This window comes from Schistocerca gregaria, chromosome 7 (genome assembly GCF_023897955.1).
Source record: "Schistocerca gregaria isolate iqSchGreg1 chromosome 7, iqSchGreg1.2, whole genome shotgun sequence".
Lineage (NCBI taxonomy): Eukaryota > Metazoa > Arthropoda > Insecta > Orthoptera > Acrididae > Schistocerca > Schistocerca gregaria.
This window is the reverse complement of record NC_064926.1, coordinates 502830868-502850277: the sequence shown is the minus strand read 5'-3', so window position 1 is coordinate 502850277 and position 19410 is coordinate 502830868. Positions and strand designations below refer to the sequence as shown.

At 45.2% G+C, this 19410-nt stretch overlaps 1 protein-coding gene across 1 annotated transcript in view; it reads left to right on the top strand.

Moving 5' to 3' along the window:
* LOC126282450 (uncharacterized) overlaps window positions 1-19410 on the top strand; it is a 162907-nt gene that overhangs the window by 11555 nt on the left and 131942 nt on the right. Inside the window, exon 3 of the mRNA XM_049982106.1 lies at window positions 19063-19189. Coding sequence (XP_049838063.1) covers window positions 19063-19189 — 127 coding nt within the window. The remainder of the gene's footprint in view (window positions 1-19062; window positions 19190-19410) is intronic.

The following is a 19410-nucleotide window of genomic DNA, read 5'->3' as shown; positions in this document are numbered from 1 at the left end:
TGTGGGCTTTCTACGACAGTTTACTATCTATCTGAACACCTGGAAATTGGAACTGTCCAGTTTCACTAATCATATGCCCATTCTGTGAAATTAAATCGTCGGGTTTTGTTGGAATGGGTGTTAGAAACTTTAAAAACTGCGTCTTGCTGTGATCTAGCGTTGGTTTGTTTTCTACAAGCCATGAACGTATGTCACGAACTGGACTATTTGAAAGAGAGCCAATGTTGCACACAACATCCTTTACTACCAAGCTAGAGTCATCAGCAAACAGCAGTATTTTAGAACTACCTGTAATACCAGGGGCACATCATTTCTCAACCTGTACCTCGTATATAGCCAATACCACTTTCTGCTTCTCATTCTGGCAGGTTTCATCCCCCACTCAAGGAGTTGCAGAGGAAGTCAAAAAGTCAGAGCCAGTCCCACACCGACAAGGAGCGTTGTTAGCGCTCCAAGGGGAAGACGTGCTAAATAAAGGCTCTACGATTTACGCTGTTTTGAGTGTGACAAATAGACGCTGCAGAAACGAATAAGAATAAACCTACGTCGCGAGATGTAAATCACAGTGAAACGAAAAAAATTTATTTGCGTTATTTTGCTACACCTTCCAGCTACTTCTCTGAAACTCCGTGACTTCTTTTTCTCGGGATAGTGTACGTCTATCTTTAAGAATCTCACACTTCAGTTTCTTTAGCATACCTGTGACACTCTTCCATGTGTCAAACAGACCTGTGACTGTTTGTGCTGCCCCTCTCCGTACACGTTCATTATCCCCTTTAGTCCTATTTGGCATGGGTCGCGCAGACTTGAGCAGTATTCCAGATTGGATTGCACGAGTGATTTTTAAGCAACGACCTTTGTAGATTAATTGCATTTTCCCAGTATTCTACGAATAATCCGAAGTCTACCATCCGCTTTACCCACGACTCAGCATATGTGATTATTCCATTTCATATTGCTACATAGTGTTACATCCAGGTATTTGTAGGAGTTAGCCGATTCCAGTTGTGACTTGTTGATATTATGGTCATAGGATACTATTGTTTTTGTTCTGTGAAGTTCGCAGTAATGAGATATCTCCAACAGAATGACCTCCTCCATGTGGATCAGCATGAATTCTGAAAACATCAAAGATTGGTAAGCCAACTTGCGCTTATCTCACTTCTTGAATTTCTAAAAGTATCTGACTTGGTACCACGACGACGATTATTAACAAAAGTAAGATTATATTCGGTCTCAAACAAAGTTTGTGACTAGACTAATGATTTATTGGTAGGGAGGATGCAGTATGTTATCTTAGATGGAGAGTCATCGGGAGATGTAGAAGTAACCTCGGGGAAGTGTGTAGGAACTCGTGTTGTTCATGTTGTATATTAATGACCTGGCAAGCAATATTAATAGTAACTTCAGTCGTTCTGCACATGATGCAGTTATCGTGAATGAAGTACTATCGGAAAAAGCTGTCCAAATATACTGTCCGATCCTGATAACGTATCAAAGTGGTTCAAAGATGGCAATTTGCTTAATTGTTCAGAAATGTTAAATTGTACACTTCACAAAACACGGAAAACTAGTATCCTATGATTACAACATCAGTGAGTCACAGTTGTATTCAAGATATGAACTGGAAACGTCACATATACTTGGAGGTAACACCGGTGGCAGATTTGTTGACTGGTAGGTTAGTAGAAAAGTGCAGTCACTCTAAAAAGACGAGTGGTTATAAATTACTTATGCATCCTGACTTACAATACTGCTGACTTGTGTGCGGCCCATAACGGATAAGAGTAACAGGCGACTCTGAACGCTTTTAAAGAAAGACGGCTGGAAGGGTCACAGATTTGTTTGACTTACAGGAGAGTGTCAAGGGTATGTTGAGAAACCTGGACTGATAGACGCTTGAAGACGAACGCCAGTTATCGCACGAGAGCCTACTTACAAAGCTGTGAGATCCAGTATTAGGTGAAGACTTTGGCGCAAAATGGTGCAAATGGCTCTGAGCACTATGGGACTCAACTTCTGAGGTCATTAGTCCCCTAGAACTTAGAACTAGTTAAACCTAACTAACCTAAGGACATCACACACATCCATGCCCGAGGCAGGATTCGAACCTGCGACCGTAGCGGCCTCGCGGTTCGAGGCTGCAGTGCCTACAACCGCACGGCCACTTCGGCCGGCTGAAGACTCTGGAGATATTCTTTATCCCCCGTGTCGATCCCATAGGGACTATGAAGAAGAGATTAGACTAATTACAGCACGAACCGAGGCATTTGGACAGTCATTTTTCCCGCTCTCTAGACACGATAGGAACGGGAAGAAACCTAAATATGTGCTACAACGCTAAGTACTCTCTGCCGTGTACTTCACAGTGATTTTCAGAGAATAATAGATAAAAGTCTTTTACACAAATATGTGGATCGAAATATTGTAGCACTTTTGCAACCTCATTATTGAGACTTGGAAACTTTGCTTGAAGAAAGCAATGTTGATATCCTGGACAGTTTTAATGTAAAAAGATTTGTCTTTAAAATTGGGATTACCTTCTATGTCAATCAGTTACATCTGACATGTACAAGAGCGCTTCCAACATAAATGCAAACGGTCTTGAAAACAGGCTGGAAAGAGATGTAGGATTTACAGTGTTCTCAAAACCTTCATAAAACTATCGTAATTCTTTCAAGGTCACAATGAATTCTTTAAACCTTGTGTTCTCCTTAACGCCAGTGAACTTATGGAACTGGATTCTCTTTGTCATAGTGTGTCCCTTCTACAACGTGATTTTCTTTTCAAACACATCCGCATCAAATCAGAAAGAAGTTACCTTGCAGTGTCTTTTCTGCAGTGTGCAGTCAAGTCCACTTAAAATGTGAAGTCTGCAATCCATTCCGGAAGTTCTAATTTTCGTTCCTGCACTCATTTTTCCTTCACAAATTCAACAATAGTGAGTTTTAAATCGAAAAGTCGTTCCAGGCATGCCTATTTACCTGACCAACGTACTCTGCAGTAAAACGCCAAGTCTCCATACTCTTCCTTCACTTCCATTGGAAACTACTGCAACTGAAAATGGAATAATGGATGCAACATCTGAAATTTCACTATTCTTAGCATCAATTTCTTCACGTGCTCCATGTCTGCAAATTTAGTATAAAGTGATTGTTGATATCCAGAGAAATGATTCCTGTCTGTGGATTGTTGTAATCGTTTGCTCTTCCGTTGTCAACGAAATCCTTAAATTCTTTCTGTACGGTACTGTGATGTTTCTCTGCAAATACGCAGTACCCGTCGCTTATGCGAATTGTGAAATCTCATCCGAATGTTCAGTCATTCCCATTTATCTTAAAGGATTGTGACTATAGATCGCTACGCAGCTTCTTTTTGTGCAAACTGCCGCTGGACCTGTGAACGTCCTTCGCACTACGAACAAATGGCGGAGTGTTATCAGCGCTGACACCACGATTCTTCCGAACTCGGGGAGTTGTGCTGACCAAAGATGTCGCACCGCACTACCAAATGAAATGTCGAGCTGCGCTGAGCAGTTCCGAGAAGAACCGAGCACAGCCGAGCGACAGGCCAGACCGCACACACTGCACGCTGTCCGCACATGCTGCACGCTGTGAAGGTTGGCAGAAGGTTCAGTGACGATGTAGTGATTCTAAAGGCAGTAAAAAATCTCATCCTTTAGTTACTAAGTTGCTCACCAAAGTTTATGTACTCCTCTTCATTGTCTGCTATCAACTCAATCTCTTCCTCATCCTGTCCAGGTTCTATGACAAAAAGTGCGAATCGCAGCCAGCGGAACTGTGTACGAATATACCGTAGTAACAAATTTTGAACGTTGAAGTTTAAGATTACACTCATTACACAATGGATCTTTTGTGTTCGTGGAGCTTCACGTAATGAGCATCAGATAGCTTTGGAACGAATGTTATTCCTTTGTTAACTCATTCATTGGCTGAAATTGTTAATAACAGTCGTTCAAACTGAAAATTTCTTTCATTATATTTTCGTTTGCCGAAACTCGTACCGAAAATAAAATAAAAGAACTTCTGAATTTGCACCGCCGTTTGGCGAATTTCTTTATTAAAAATCTTTTGTGTAGATTGACATGGGCTGAACCTTCTGGATGGCGATTGCGTGGCCAAGACCCTTTGCCACAGTCAAAATGAATGAGGAACATGTGGCCACACCGAAAGAGGGGGCGCAGCGGTTAATACACTGGACTCGCATTCAGGAGCACGACGGTTCAATCCCCATTCCGGCCATCCTGATTTAGCTTTTCCGTGATTTCCCTAAATCGCTCCAGGCCGGGATGGTTCCTTCGAAAGGGCACGGCCGACTTCCATTCCCATCCTTCCCCAATCCGAGGGGACCGATGACCTAGCTGTTTGGTCCCCCCCCCCCCCCCCCCCAAATCAGCCAACCAACCAAGCAACATGTAGCCACACCTCCACCTCAACCTGCGTCTCAGCTGGCAGTCTATCAACCGCCGTGCACTGCAGCTGTCCAATAAACAAAACCTCGACGCCATTTAACCATGACCACCATCCTTTTCCTTCTCATAAAACTATCTGCCGTCCTTCTAACAAACATTAAGTAATTTACGACGCACAGAGGACACGACCGGACTGATTATAGTGGATTGTCAGGAGTACTTTTCTCCAAGTTACTTCTGTTGTGATTTTTACTTATTTGTTGGAAATCATTGTACCGTCTGGTTATAATTAAAAGGCATCTACTCACGGCGGTCCAGTCTGGGCTCTGTTATATGGCAGCGAAGCTTAATAAATATTCTAATGCTTTAATGCAGAACCGATTTACTATGGAAAAAAATTATTTCGAATTTGGCCACCAGGTGCAAATCTGGCGCTGTGAACGCAAGAAAAACGTCTACAAATGTTTCCATGTAACGTATTGCAGAAATGTTTCCATGTAACATATTGTAAAAATGTTTCCATGTAACGCATCGTTACGACGGGGACGGGGGCAGAAACGAAAAACAAGAGATAATTGCATAATGTTGATTTTATTATCAACCACCGAGCACACAATTTGGTCAATATGAGCACAGGAGACGTAGACGAGATTTTGCGTCCGTAAAACGACGTGATCAACAATGGCTCGCAGCAGTTTCGGTGAAAACTGAGCAGCGTGTTCTTGTGAATTGGTCTTCAGATCAGGTAGAGACCGAAGCGTCTCTGGTAAACACATTCTTTGGGACATCCCCGGAGTCAAAAGTCACATGGTTTCAGATCAGGTGAGTTTGCAGCTCATGTATCTGGAGATCCTCTGGAGATAACACATTGGCGGAAGGTTGCATTAAGCAGGTCTTTCACAGGGCGAGCGACATGAGGTGTGGCCACCTTGCATGAAAAGAACGGTTTCCACACAGTTGCGCTCTTACAAAGCTGTATAATTAGGTCTCGATAACGTGCAAACTTCACGGTACACCAGACGTGCCCTTTGGATCTTTTCTTTTCAAAGTTAATGGACCGAGAGTAAAGGTGCTTGTGAACCCGAACCACACAATCACGTATGTCCGCAGCTCGTGGTCTAGTGGCTAGTGTTGCTGCCTCGGGATCACGGGGTCCCGAGTTCGATTCCCAGCCGGGGTGTTTACATTGTCCTCATCATTTCATCACCATCATCATCATTTGAGACAGCGGCTAATTGGACTGTGTAAAAATTGGACTATGTCAAAACTGGGACTTTGTACGGGCGCTGCTGACCCCGCAGTGGAGCGCCCCGCAAACCAAACATCACAATCAGATACAGCGACTACAGTGGCTATTCGTACCCAATATTCGGTTCAACTGTACCCCAAAGTTCTGTGTATTCAATGCATCCTGTAGTATAAAATACGCCTCGTCTCTCCATAGAATTATGGCACGCCAGAAACCGAAGAGCAACTTCAGAACGTTGCTGCGAATCATGAGGTTCCAGTTGCTGCACTGTCTGGATCTTGTACGGGTACCGGTGTAAGATAGACCGCAAAACTTTCAGTACTGTCGACCATGGGATAGACAGGTCTCATCACTCTGCATGAGCGCTAGCAGTAACCGTTGGTCGTGCTGGATGATCAGTTAAGGCAACAGCAGCCTCCTCAGTAACTTGTACGGGGACAGGACGCCTTCCTCTCCCAGGTGACATACCAAGCTCAGGTGTGTTTTAGAATTTCATTATCATCTTCTTTAAACCATTTAATGACACCTGGACTCTCCTCAAACCTTTCAGTCTGCGATACTCTCCCAACGCAGCACTGTAACTGCTGCCGTTCACATAAAACAGTTTCACTGACAGCGCACGGTCTCTCTTCTCGATAACCGTGCTGTTCACTCACGTTATAGTTCGTCACATGAAAGCCTGGATGTCACGTCGTCATACAAGCAGAATTTTATAGGAGTTTCGGGATGCTGTTGTTTTTTACACCGATGGCACTAAATCTGCTGATCGTGTGGGATATGACTTCACGTCCTCTGTTGGCACGGAAAAATCATCTGCTGCCACCTACATGTGGAGTGTTTACTGCGGAATTGATGGCAATTTCCCGGGTCCTTACCTTTATTAAACAGTCCCAACACAATCGCGTTTTGTTATGTACGGACTCAATGAGTGGAGTTCTGCCTACTGACCGGTGTTTTTCGCGCCATCCCTTGGTCTCGGCCATCCATGACCATAACCATCCATGACCAAGTAGAAATTTTTTTCAGTTTCGATCGCTACCGTATTAAAATATTAGCGTATCTTCCAAGTATCGCTGCCATACCATATATATACCCCACACTGGACCACTGTAAGTAGATGAGGTTTAATTATAACCACTGGATATATGGAATGGGTATTGTTCTTCAATTTGCAGAACAAATGTTTTGCTGAAGTGCGTGAGAATTGGGCGCACAGTTCCACTTCCTCATAAACACAAATAAAAGCAGAGGCTTTGACAGCAAAATTGCCTCATTAAATGAATTGAAGCTCTGCTGTGTACTGAGACTGGACTGACGTATCAAATCGCCACACTCTCTAACATGCACGAAAAAGATTTATGTACACAGAAAGCACAGGATGGTTTGTTTATACTCTCCTACGTGTTCGTTTTCTCCGACCAAGCTTTGTTATACTGGCATTTGCAGATGCAGATTCCGGCCGTTTTACAGTCACACGATCACCAGTCCTACGCTTCGAATTCATTTAGGAAGGCCGAGGTCGCCAGCGTGACGCGGTCTTCTCCTGCAGTAGCGATGTTGCCACTGTTTTTCGTCGAGGACTTTCACTTTATAGCATAGCACTCAAGTTTTTTTCTCTTCAAAATGCCAACTCCGGCCAGTGCGTGAGAAATCAAGCTTCTTGATTGCAGGAGTGTGTAACAGCTGAGAACGTCTGCAAGCCGCCGTCTCCTGCTACTCTTGGCCCCCCATTATCCTTTCACTTTGCCAGTTCGGCGACCCTGATGCCGACGTGGTGGGCACTACATCATCAGTAACCCAGAACGAATTGTCACTCTGCAGCGGAGTCTGCGCTGATTTTAAGCTTACTAGCATATTAAAACGGTGTACTGATTCTGGAATCGAACCCAGAACCTTTGCCTTTTGCAGGCGAATCCTCTACAGAGTGAGCTAACTAAACGTTATTCAAGAACCAGCGTCACAACTTCCTCCAGTGCCTATCTTCTACTCTCCAAGCTTCACAACGGTTGTGCATAGCTTGCGGGACTAGTGATCTGGGGAGAGAGGATATTGCGGAGAAATGGCTTAGCCACAGCCTGGGGCAGCGGCCGGGAATGTTTGGAATTTGGCGATTTTTCTGTCGGTTATTGTCTGTGGTTGTCAGAGAGTTTACGTGCAACTTTGCAACTTCTGCCAGCTTATGCGGTATGCCAATGCGTGGCGCTGCAGTAATCATTAGGCAGGGAATAGTTCATCGTTGTTATCGTCGTTTTGTTGTGTGTTAAGTTATATGGCGTTTGATGTGAACAAAGCTTGCAACCCTACGGCAGTCTGTCGCATAATGTTCCGCCTCCCGTTCAAAATGGTTCAAATGGCTCTGAGCACTATGGGACTTAACATCTGAGGTCATGAGTCCCCTAGAACTTAGAACTACTTAAACCTAACTAACATAAGGACATCACACACATCCATTCCCGAGGCAGGATTCGAACCTGCGACCGTAGCGGTCGCACAGTTCCAGACTGAAGCGCCTAGAACCGCTCGGCCACAACGGCCGGCTTTCCGCCTCCCGTCCCCGTCCCCCAACCGCAGGGTTAGTTAAGAAGTGAACATTCTATCGTGGTACATTCAGGTTACTGGAAATGTCAAGCGGTACGCAGTGGCAAAAAGTCTGGGAATTCCTGGACTAGGGAATCGTTTCCTTTCTTCCAGGAGAGCTAGTCCTGCAAGGTAAACAGAAGAATAAATGTTTCAAATGGCTCTGAGCAATTGGGACTTAACATGTGAGGTCATCAGTCTCCTAGACTTAGAACTACGTAAACCTAACTGATCTAAGGACATCACACACATGAATGCCCGAGGCAGGATCCGAACCTGCGACCGTAGCAGGCGCGCCGTTCCGGACTGAAGAGCCTAGAACCGCCTTGCCACAGCCACCGGCAAACAGAAGAACAACTGTCAACTTCTTACGGTAGTTGTTGGCGAAGATGGCGCTTTGAAGGCGGTTCGTGAGTCGTGCTTGGACAGCTCAGTAGGTAACATCACTGGTTCAAATTCCGATCCGATACATAATTCCAATCTGCAAGGAAGTATCGGTAGACAAGAATGCTTTCAAGATGGCGACAACATGAATTGAGCAACACATCGTTGAACTTCAACAAAACAAACAACATAATTGTTCTGACGCGGTCAGTATCATCATGGTCTGCCTGCAACACCCTCCCCCACCTCTCTCCAATCTTAACACGATCGTACTTACGGATTTGAACAGATGTAACAGGCTACCCAATTTGATAGCGCGACTCAATAGCAGAATTCGATTTAAATCCCACGACATTATAGCATTAACGGTACCGATGTCAGCAGGTCACTTTGCGCGAGAGATTAAGCTAGCTGAAACATCAATTTCCCGTTAGTACCACCACTATCTTCTCATCAGAAAATTCTGCTAACAGAATCGTTACGCACTTTTTAACAGACTGTAACCTCTACACAAAATTCAATGTCCAGTCCTGGTGGGAGCTTGTGTACTACACCATGTCTGTCAGATGTTGCTGTCACACTTACCTTTTGTTTAGTATATACGTTATGTACCTGCTCCAGTAACAGTGGTGCTCAACTCGGAGGCAGACATTTCGGACCTTGGCGACGGAATAAATATTCACCGGAAAATTTTACTGGCAAGAGGAGCAGACGTGCCAATGTAAGATTTCCGATAGCAACACTTTTCCCTACTCTTCTGGACTAAATTCCAGGCTTCCCCACAGTGTCTCGTGGAGTGTGGGTGTTCGCCACTGTCGATGGTGAACGGACCGCTGGGTGGGGATGTTAAGCCCGGAAGGCTCCCTGGTGCTATTCTAAAGGAATAAACTCTGTATCACCTCCAAGTTCCACCCCCTCTCTTATGTCGTCATCGTACAACACACATGACTTCACTTTCTACGTGCACTTACCCATCTTAGCTACACTCAGCAGACATGTTTAACACAACTCGGTCCCCAGCAGGCGTGGTACCCATACAAACCCAACGACTGAAAATGGGCAGACGAGAGAAAGTAAGAGAAATTATTCAGAAAAAAATGGAAAATATACACCAGCTATAGAACTGACAGGCGAATGCGTGATAGAGAAAATAGGAGGTATATACTCGTACATTCTTCCCCCTGTCAGGGAGTGACTTAGGATCAAATATGTCGATCTCTAGGTAAGACATACCCATTTCCTCACTGTGTATGGACCACTTATACCACTCACTTATGTCGCGTGAGTTTCAGGCAGGATGCTGTATGCACTTGCAGGGAAATACGCTCCTGAGAGCTAGTGACACGCTATCGAACGAAAAGTAGCGAAGCCTTCGTAACGAGTAATATCACAAGAAAAATGTCTTACTTACAAGGGTTGCCCAGAAAGTAATGCACCGCATTTTTTTCTCGGTCGAAAGCAATGCTAAGAGTGCGAAACGTTTCGTATGTATTATTTCAAGTCTCCTGAGTGAGCGCGCCAAGTTTCCGTCACTCCCGACAGATACGTAGCGGCAGGACAGTTTCAAAGTAGCGTCTGTAGGTGGCGTACGTTACAAGCAACGTGACGTCATTGAATTTCTCACTGGAGAGAAAGAGCCTGTGGGGAATATTCAAAAACGCCTGTGCAAAGTCTTTGGAGCATCTGCTGTCGACAGAAATGCAGTTAGTCGCTGGGCACGGACGGTAAGATCATCAGAAGGGTTGGGTTGTTTGGAGGAAGAGACCAAACATCGAGGTTATCGGTCGCATCAGATTAGGGAAGGACGGGGAAGGAAGTCGGCCGTGCCCTTTCAGAGGAACCAACCCGGCATTTGCCTGGAGCTATTTAGGGAAATCACGGAAAACCTAAATCAGGATGGCCGGACGCGGGATTGAACCGTCGTCCTCCCGAATGCGTCATCAGAAGGCATCCACGGCCGTCGCACCTGACATGTTGCCGCAAGCTGATGTCGTTCGGGAGGACAGACGCATTACGACTCGGCAGTTGGCGCTGCGTCTGTCAATCAGCAAAGGAAGTGTGGATTCAATTAGCCGCACTCTTGGACACTCAAAAGTGTGTGCAAGATGGGTCCCGCGGTGTCTAACGGTGGATCACAAGTCGCACAGAAAAAAACATTTTTTCTCGATTTGTTGCAACGTTCTGAAGTTGAGGAGGAGGCCATCTTGTCCCGGATTGTGACAGATGATAAAACCTAGATTCACCATTTTGAACCCGAAACAAGACGACAGTCGATGGAATAGCGCCATTCCCAATCCTCACAGAAGAAAAAATTCAAAGAAATTGCTTCATCCGGTAAGGTCATGAACACCGTGTTCTGGGATACATTAATTCAGAAGCATAGGTCAACACATTAACAAAACTCAAGACGCGCTTTCGGCGACTTCGACGCCACAGCAACTCAGGAGATGCTTTGCTGCAACACCATAACGATCGGTCCCGCACGAGTCTCAGGACTGCTGAACACATCGCAAAACAGAATTGGACAGTGTTACCCCATCCATCCTACAGCCCTGGCCTTAACCCCTGGGACTTCCACTTGTCTGGGCCATTAAAGGATGCCGTTCGTGGAAGACGTTTTGAGGACGAGGAGGAGGTGATTCACACATTGAAGCACAGGCTCCGCCACCAGGACAAGGATTGGTACAGACAGGGCATACACGCCCTTGTTTCGCGCTGGAGGAAGGCCATAGAACAGGATGGAGATTACGTGAAAAATGAGGTGTGTAGACGGAACATCATTCTTTCGTGTCTGTAATTCTAATTATGTTCAATAAAGAACTGTTGGAGAAAAAATGCAGTGCATTACTTTCTCCGCAACCTTCGTACAAAAGTATCTAAAGAAAAGTATCCATACTCATCTTTGATGCTATAATCCGGTCCACGAATTAAGGCGGTTCACGATGTCGAATCGCGGACGGGAACTGCGTTATTGCCAGTTCCAAGCGACAACTGTGGTACGCTCGTACAAGAACATGTGCCTTGTACTTGGCGGAAGCGTGTATGCTTCGAATTATGTCCCTCGCATCCTTGTGCAGAATTTGTCGCTTAGCACCACAATCGGTGACGACAACCGTTATAAATGGAATAAAAATTCACTAAAGAACTCTCTACGATGACATTTAATGTTCGCTTTGGCTACGACATTCAGAACAGAGCGCTCAGACACTAATGACAGCTCTTTGGCTGTCGGAGAACGCGTGACGTAGGTGCGCAGAACGATCCTAATCTCAAACGCCATCGTTCGTGACTCCAACTATAGTGCTGGAATCGGTACTCTCTGTCGACCGTAATCTCTCCAAGCCCTTTTTTTAAAAATGTGTGTGTGTGTGTGTGTGTGTGTGTGTCTGTGTGTGTGTGTGTGTGTGTGTGTGTGTGTGTGTGTGTCTGTGTATTATATGTGTGTGTCTGTGTGTGTGTGTGTGTGTGTGTGTGTGTGTGTGAGAGAGAGAGAGAGAGAGAGAGAGAGAGAGAGAGAGAGAGAGAGATAGTCGGCTTTCAGATGTTTTAAACGGAATAACACGAGCGTTGAATCAAACAACTTTTTCATTTTAATTACAGATCAAGGTTTTCAAATTATTTTAAATATTTGGTACCTGAAATATGGAATTACAGAACATATTATCAGAAAACTGCTGAACAGTATCTAAAACATGGTTTTAAGATATACTCCCTAGTTCCATTCATGTCGTCATGCATTTATGGTTCAAATGGCTCTGAGCACTATGGGAGTTAACTGCTGTGTTCGTCAGTTCCCTAGAACTTAGAAGTATTTAAACCTAACTAACCTAAGGACATCACACACATCCATGCCCGAGGCAGGATTCGAACCTGCAACCGTAGCGGTCGCGCGGTTCCAGAATGTAGCGCCTAGAACCGCTCACTCGCTCCGGCCGATCATGCCTTTATACCAAGAAATATGTAATGCTCTATTTTCTCTTTTGTGTGCTGTAAAGTAAATAATTTTACCTTATTGTTGTGGTAAGGTTTTTGCTTAGACCCTTTTTTCATGCTTGGGGTATTTCTCAAAGACCTAACATTTTTTAAAAAAGTTTTAGATATCAGTCACTATTACCAAAGGTTATCAAAACAGGGACACGTTTCAATTCTTGTTGGCGCCAGTGTATCCGCTGATTCATTAGTTCACGAAGTTACATTGTTTTAAACAACGATACAAAGTCGAACAAGTAAGTCGAGTCGTGAAAAGAAAGGCATTCCAAATGAACCAGCTGTGGAATGAATGTTGGTGAAAGCGTCGGAAATGTTTCCATACGCGCTCTCTGTCGCTAGCACGCACGTCGTTTGTTCAATTATTGGTCTGCTGGTGCTCCCTTGTTCAGATGTTGACAGTGATGGAACTGAGGTATGCAGCCAAAACTTTTGTAAATAATAAAAATCATTACATGGATCACTCTATATGATACTTACTGATGTGAGTGAAAGTATCATCTGAAAAGTTAGAGTAAAAGAAGAAACGACATCTAGATGAAATAAGTCGATGTATTCCATGTGTAGTTATACAGGGTGTTTCAAAAATGACCGGTATGTTTGAAACGGCAATAAAAACTAAACGAGCAGCGCTAGAAATACACCGTTTGTTGCAATATGCTTGGGACAACACTACATTTTCAGGCAGACAAACTTTCGAAATTACAGTAGTTACAATTGTCAACAACAGATGGCGCTGCGGTCTGGGAAACTCTATAGTACGATGTTTTCCACATATCCACCATGCGTAGCAATAATATGGCGTAGTCTCTGAATGAAATTACCCGAAACCTTTGACAACGTGTCTGGCGGAATGGCTTCACATGCAGATGAGATGTACTGTGTCAGCTGTTAAATTGTTTCTGGATTCTGTCGGTACACCTGGTCTTTCAAGTGTCACCACCGAAAGAGGTCACAGGGGTTCATGTCTGGCGAATAGGGAGGCCAATCCACGCCGCCTCCTGTATGTTTCGGATAGCCCAAAGCAATCACACGATCATCGAAATATTCATTCAGGAAATTAAAGACGTCGGCCGTGCGATGTGGCGGGCACCATCCTGCATAAACCACGAGGTGTTCGCAGTGTCGTCTAAGGCAGTTTGTACCTCCACAAATTCACGAAGAATGTCCAGATAGCGTGATGCAGTAATCGTTTCGGATCTGAAAAATGGGCCAATGATTCCTTTGGAAGAAATGGCGGCCCAGACCAGTACTTTTTGAGGATGCAGGGACGATGGGACTGCAATATGGGGCTTTTCGGTTCCCCATATGCACCAGTTCTGTTTATTGACGAAGCCGTCCAGGTAAAAACAAGCTTCGTCAGTAAACCAAATGCTGCCCACATGCATATCGCCGTCATCAATCCTGTGCACTATATCGTTAGCGAATGTCTCTCGTGCAGCAATGGTAGCGGCGCTGACGGGTTGCCGCGTTTGAATTTTGTATGCAGAGAGGTGTGAACTGTGGCGCATGAGACGATACGTGGACGTTGGCGTCATTTGGACCGCAGCTGCAACACGGCGAACGGAAACCCGAGGCCGCTGTTGGATCACCTGCTGCACTAGCTGCGCATTGCCCTCTGTGGTTGCCGTACGCGGTCGCCCTACCTTTCCAGCACGTTCATCCGTCACGTTCCCAGTCCGTTGAAATTTTTCAAACAGATCCTTTATTGTATCGCTTTTCGGTCCTTTGGTTACATTAAACCTCCGTTGAAAACTTCGTCTTGTTGCAACAACACTGTGTTCTAGGCGGTGGAATTCCAACAGCAGAAAAATCCTCTGTTCTAAGGAATAAGCCATGTTGTCCACAGCACACTTGCACGTTGTGAACAGCACACGCTTACAGCAGAAAGACGACGTACAGAATGGCGCACCCACAGACTGCGTTGTCTTCTATATCTTTCACATAACTTGCAGCGCCATCTGTTGTTGAAAATTGTAACTACTGTAATTTCGAAAGTTTGTCCGCCTGAAAATGTACTGTTGTCCCAAGCATATTGCAACAAACGGTGTGTTTCTATCGCTGTTCGTTTAGTTTTTATTGCCATTTCAAATATACCGGTCATTTTTGAAACACCCTGTATAACTACACATGGAATACATCATCATTACAGATATAACTAGTACGAACACATACATATGATTCACAATAGAATATTTAAACACTTAGATTAACATAGAAATGAACACGTCGAATGTACACTTAAGAGACAAAAAAGTATGGGAACCGCTTACAGTGAGTCTGAATCCCATGTGGAGGAGTTTCTGGCACTTGACGCGGTGAGGAAAATACACTCTGAGGAAAAAAGTATATGCACAAATAAACAAATGACTGCAATTTCAGAGAAACTGTATGACTTATTCAAGAAACAGACTTCACAATTTGAACAAACTGAGCAGTTATTCGGCTTAGCTTGATTGATAGAGCTGTTGGATGTCCTCCTAAGGGATATCGTGCCAGATTCTGTCCAATCAGCGCGTTCGATTGTCAAAATCCCGAGCTCTGCCCATAAAGATGCAAACGTTCTCTGTTGAGGAGAGTTCCGGAGACTTTGCTGGCCGAGATAGGGTTTGGCAAACACGACGACAAGGAGTATAAACTCTCACCGTGTGCGGGCGGTCATTATCTTGCTGAACTGTAAGCCCAGGATGGCTTGCCATGAAGAGCAACAAACGGGGCTTAGAATGTCGTCGACGCACCACTATGCTCTAAGGGCGCCGCGGATGGCAATCAAAGGGTTCCACGTATGAAATGAAATGGCACCCAGACCATCACTCCTGGTTGTCGGGCTGCATGGCAGATCACAATCAGGATGGTATCCCACGGCTATCGAGGGCGTCTCCAGACACATCTTCAGCCTGGAATCTCACTGACTGGAGTAGATTTGTCGTCAGTGATGATTCCAGCTTAGAATTGAGCCCCAGTGGCCAGCTAGACTAGGCATGTCGCCTGATCCCAATAGATAACGTTTGGAGCATCATGCGCAGGACCCTCCAACCAGGTCGCAATTTTGACTATCTAACGCGCTGATTGGACAGAATCTGGCACGATATCCCTTAGGAGGACGTCCAAGCACTCTGTCAACCAATGTTAAGCCGAATAACTGCTTGGATAATGGCCAGAGGTGCACCAACGCGTTATTGACTTCCTCAGTTTCTGAAGATCTTTCTCTTGAATAGATTATCAGATTTTTCTGAAATTGTACACCACATCTGCCAATTTCCGTCCCATTCGGATAATCATTTTGTGGTGAGTCGTTTTTTGCCTTAAGAGTGTATATAAAGAGAATATACGAATAGGGAACACTTCTACCTACGGCATGGGTATCAAATGGAAAGAACCACTCACTTATGGACTTCAAAATAGGGCGAATTGTTGTGGTTGGTACGGTGAACGACCATCTCGGAAACGGCGAATCTAAACGGATGATGGCTTGCTGCTGTTTAGCATCTATGGGAAGTAGATATCTTTTTTTAAAAAAATCTTATGGGGCTTAACTGCTAAGGTCATCAGTCCATAAGCTTACACACTACTTAACCTAAATTACTCCAAGGACAAACACACAGACCCATGCCCGACTGTGTATGTTATTACTAGCCGTACCCGACCACAGATCACTGTGGCTCTGTCTGCCTAAATGAAAAAAGAAGAAAGAAAAGAGAAAGCACATTTTCTAATATGAGTGGGAATTGGCTATATATCCTAATCTCCTTCTCTCCCTTGCCTCTGTCCATCTCCCCCTCCCCCTCTCCCTTTGGCCATCGCCTCCTTCATTCTCTCTCTTTCTCTGCCCATCACCTTCTTCCCCTCTGTATCTTCCCGTTTTCTCCTTACCCCCTCTCCATCTCCTCATGTCCCTCTCTGTCCATCTCCTCCTTCACATTGTCTGTGTCCATTCCCCCCCCCCCTTCTGTCCATCTCCTCTTCCCCCCCCCCCCCCGCATATCTGACCTTGAGTCTTGTTTATTGTTATTGGAAATTCAGATACTGTAGTAGTATTGTAATCTCAAAGCAGTAAGCTATAAATACAGCTTTCCTTGATAACAACGTTTCACTGTTGTATATTTTATATACATATTTATACATTAAAAAGTGTATTTTGTCTATAATATTACAGTAACGTGTAAAAATGTGAAGTAAATCGGAAACGACCATTTTGAGATTTTTGGTACCAATGTTTTCCCTTTTTATATCACACACACACACACACACACACACACACACATATATATATATATATATATATATATGGTGTTACAAAAAGGTACGGCCAAACTTTCAGGAAACATTCCTCACACACAAATAAAGAAAAGATGTTATGTGGACATGTGTCCGGAAACGCTTAATTTCCATGTTAGAGCTCATTTTAGTTTCTTCCACCTACGCTCAATGGAGCACGTTATCATGATTTCATACGGGATACTCTACCTGTGCTGTTAGAACATGTGCCTTTACAAGTACGACACAACATGTGGTTCATGCACGATGGAGCTCCTGCACATTTCAGTCGAAGTGTTCGTACGCTTCTCAACAACAGATTAGGTGACCGATGGATTGGTAGAGGCGGACCAATTCCATGGCCTCCGCGCTCTCCTCACCTCAACCCTCTTGACTTTCATTTATAGGGGCATTTGAAAGCTCTTGTCTACGCAACCCCGGTACCAAATGTAGAGACTCTTCGTGCTCGTATTGTGGACGGCGGTGTCCAAATTTAAAGCAACAATCAGAAATTTTGCAAAGTCGCGTTTATTTTGCTACAAAACAGTACAAACAGCTTATAGTAAAGTAGAAACAATGTAAAGAATAGGGAACGTAAACAACTGAAACATGCATAATGTTCGACAAATATGGTCTTCGTTTTTTCCAGTTTAACGGATTTAGACATGCATTCAGACAACTGGTTAATGGTCTCAGTATTGGGTCTGACCAGCTCTGGCAGCAATACAGGCCTGGCAACGTCGGGGAAGGCTGTGAATGATGTCATCCCTCTCATGTTGAGGCAATAACGCCCATTCTTCCTGCAGCACTGCTCGCAAGTGTTGGAGAGTGATTGGTTGATGCTAACGTGATGCAATTCGTGTCGCTAGAGCATTCCAGACTTTCCCTATGGGACCCAAATCGGGAGACCACACCATCCGTCCAAATTCTTCCGTTTCCAAGAAAATGTCAACCACCTGTGTTCTATGCGATCGAGCATTATCGTCCATCAGCACGAAGTCTGGGCTCACAGCACCTCACAACAACCCCAGATGAGGTACCAAGATTCGTCACAATTGCTGAGGGCAGTTAAACGTTGCCGTTCCAATTGTACAAGTTCATGAAGAGGTGTTCGATTGTTCAACATATTCCCTAAATATCCAAATGTGTGTGAAATCTTATGGGACTTAACTGCTCAGGTCATCAGTCCCTAAGCTTACACACTACTTAACCTAAATTATCCTAGGGACAAACACACACACCCATGCCCGATGGAGGTACCTCCGCCGGTACCAGCCGCACTGTCCATGACTGCAGCGCCCTGACCGCTCGGCTAATCCCGCGCGGCCAACATACTCCCTGTTCACACCATTAGGGAGACTCCCGAAATCGTGTTCCACATTTCTTCCAGATGCCAATCCGTCGAAAATCACTCTCCAGACCATAATGCCACTTATCTGTGAACAGAATGTGGCCCGCTGTTCGACCGTCCAGCTGGTGTGTTGACAACTCCACTCTAGACGTTCCCTTCTGTGAAGTCACGTCAGTGGAAGACGTACGGGAAGTCTCCGGCTATAAAGGACACTCTGCTGAAGCCTTCTGTACACCGTTTGCCTCCATGCAAAACGTCCAGTGGATGCTGCGAGGTCAAATGCCAGTTGCCATGCAGTACTAAGGTGGTACCGTCGTTCCCTTACGGCCAAATAACGGAACTCTTTTTTTCTGATATCACATCTGGTTGGCAATGCTCTGGTCTTCGGGATACAATTCCAGTCTCAATTAACTGTAGCCACATTAAAAAAACAGAAGGATTCACGTTAACCCATCGGGCAATATCAGTTTACGAATGTCCTGCTTCCATTCTTCCTATGTCCCTTCACCGCAGAGTGTCTGGTAAGCGTACTCACAATGCAATACAGCACCGTCTGTGTACACAGCAGTTGTGGATTTGGGCTACCCGGCAAACACTACCCCGTTTTATAGATGCCCTGACATCATCCTTGGTGAGGTTGTTGGTTGACCAGAATGCTACCTTTCCGTTGACAATGTATACGATTATGTCATGAATTAGACACAGGAGGGGGGAATAGTGGTTGGTTGCCTTAATTTTGGACACCAGTGTATATAGTATTTGTTTAGCTTGTACCTATGTGGTCAGACTGTGTACGCTAGCAGTTGTGTAACGCGTGTGTTGCAGCTGTAACAGCTGCAGCGGGCTGTGGCAGACGGTGGGCCAGGTGTACGCACAGCTGCTGCTGGCGCTGGCCGCCGCTTCCAGTCTGCAGCAGCCGGGACCGGCCGGGAGCGCCGGGGCTCACCTCCAGGTACCGTACTGCCGGCGCACCCCACACCAGCTGCTAGCTGCTCCTCAGCCTCTAGTCTCGCTTGGCTGCACCGTCGTTGCGTCCACACCTCTCCCCCCCCCTCCCCCCCATCAGTGTATTACTTTTGGACACTGTCGCTGTAGCCGAGGGGGTTAGTGCTCGTCTATGCGGTGGCCCTCACTGTACGGTAGATGGAGCTAACTGTAATACCTCCAACGCAT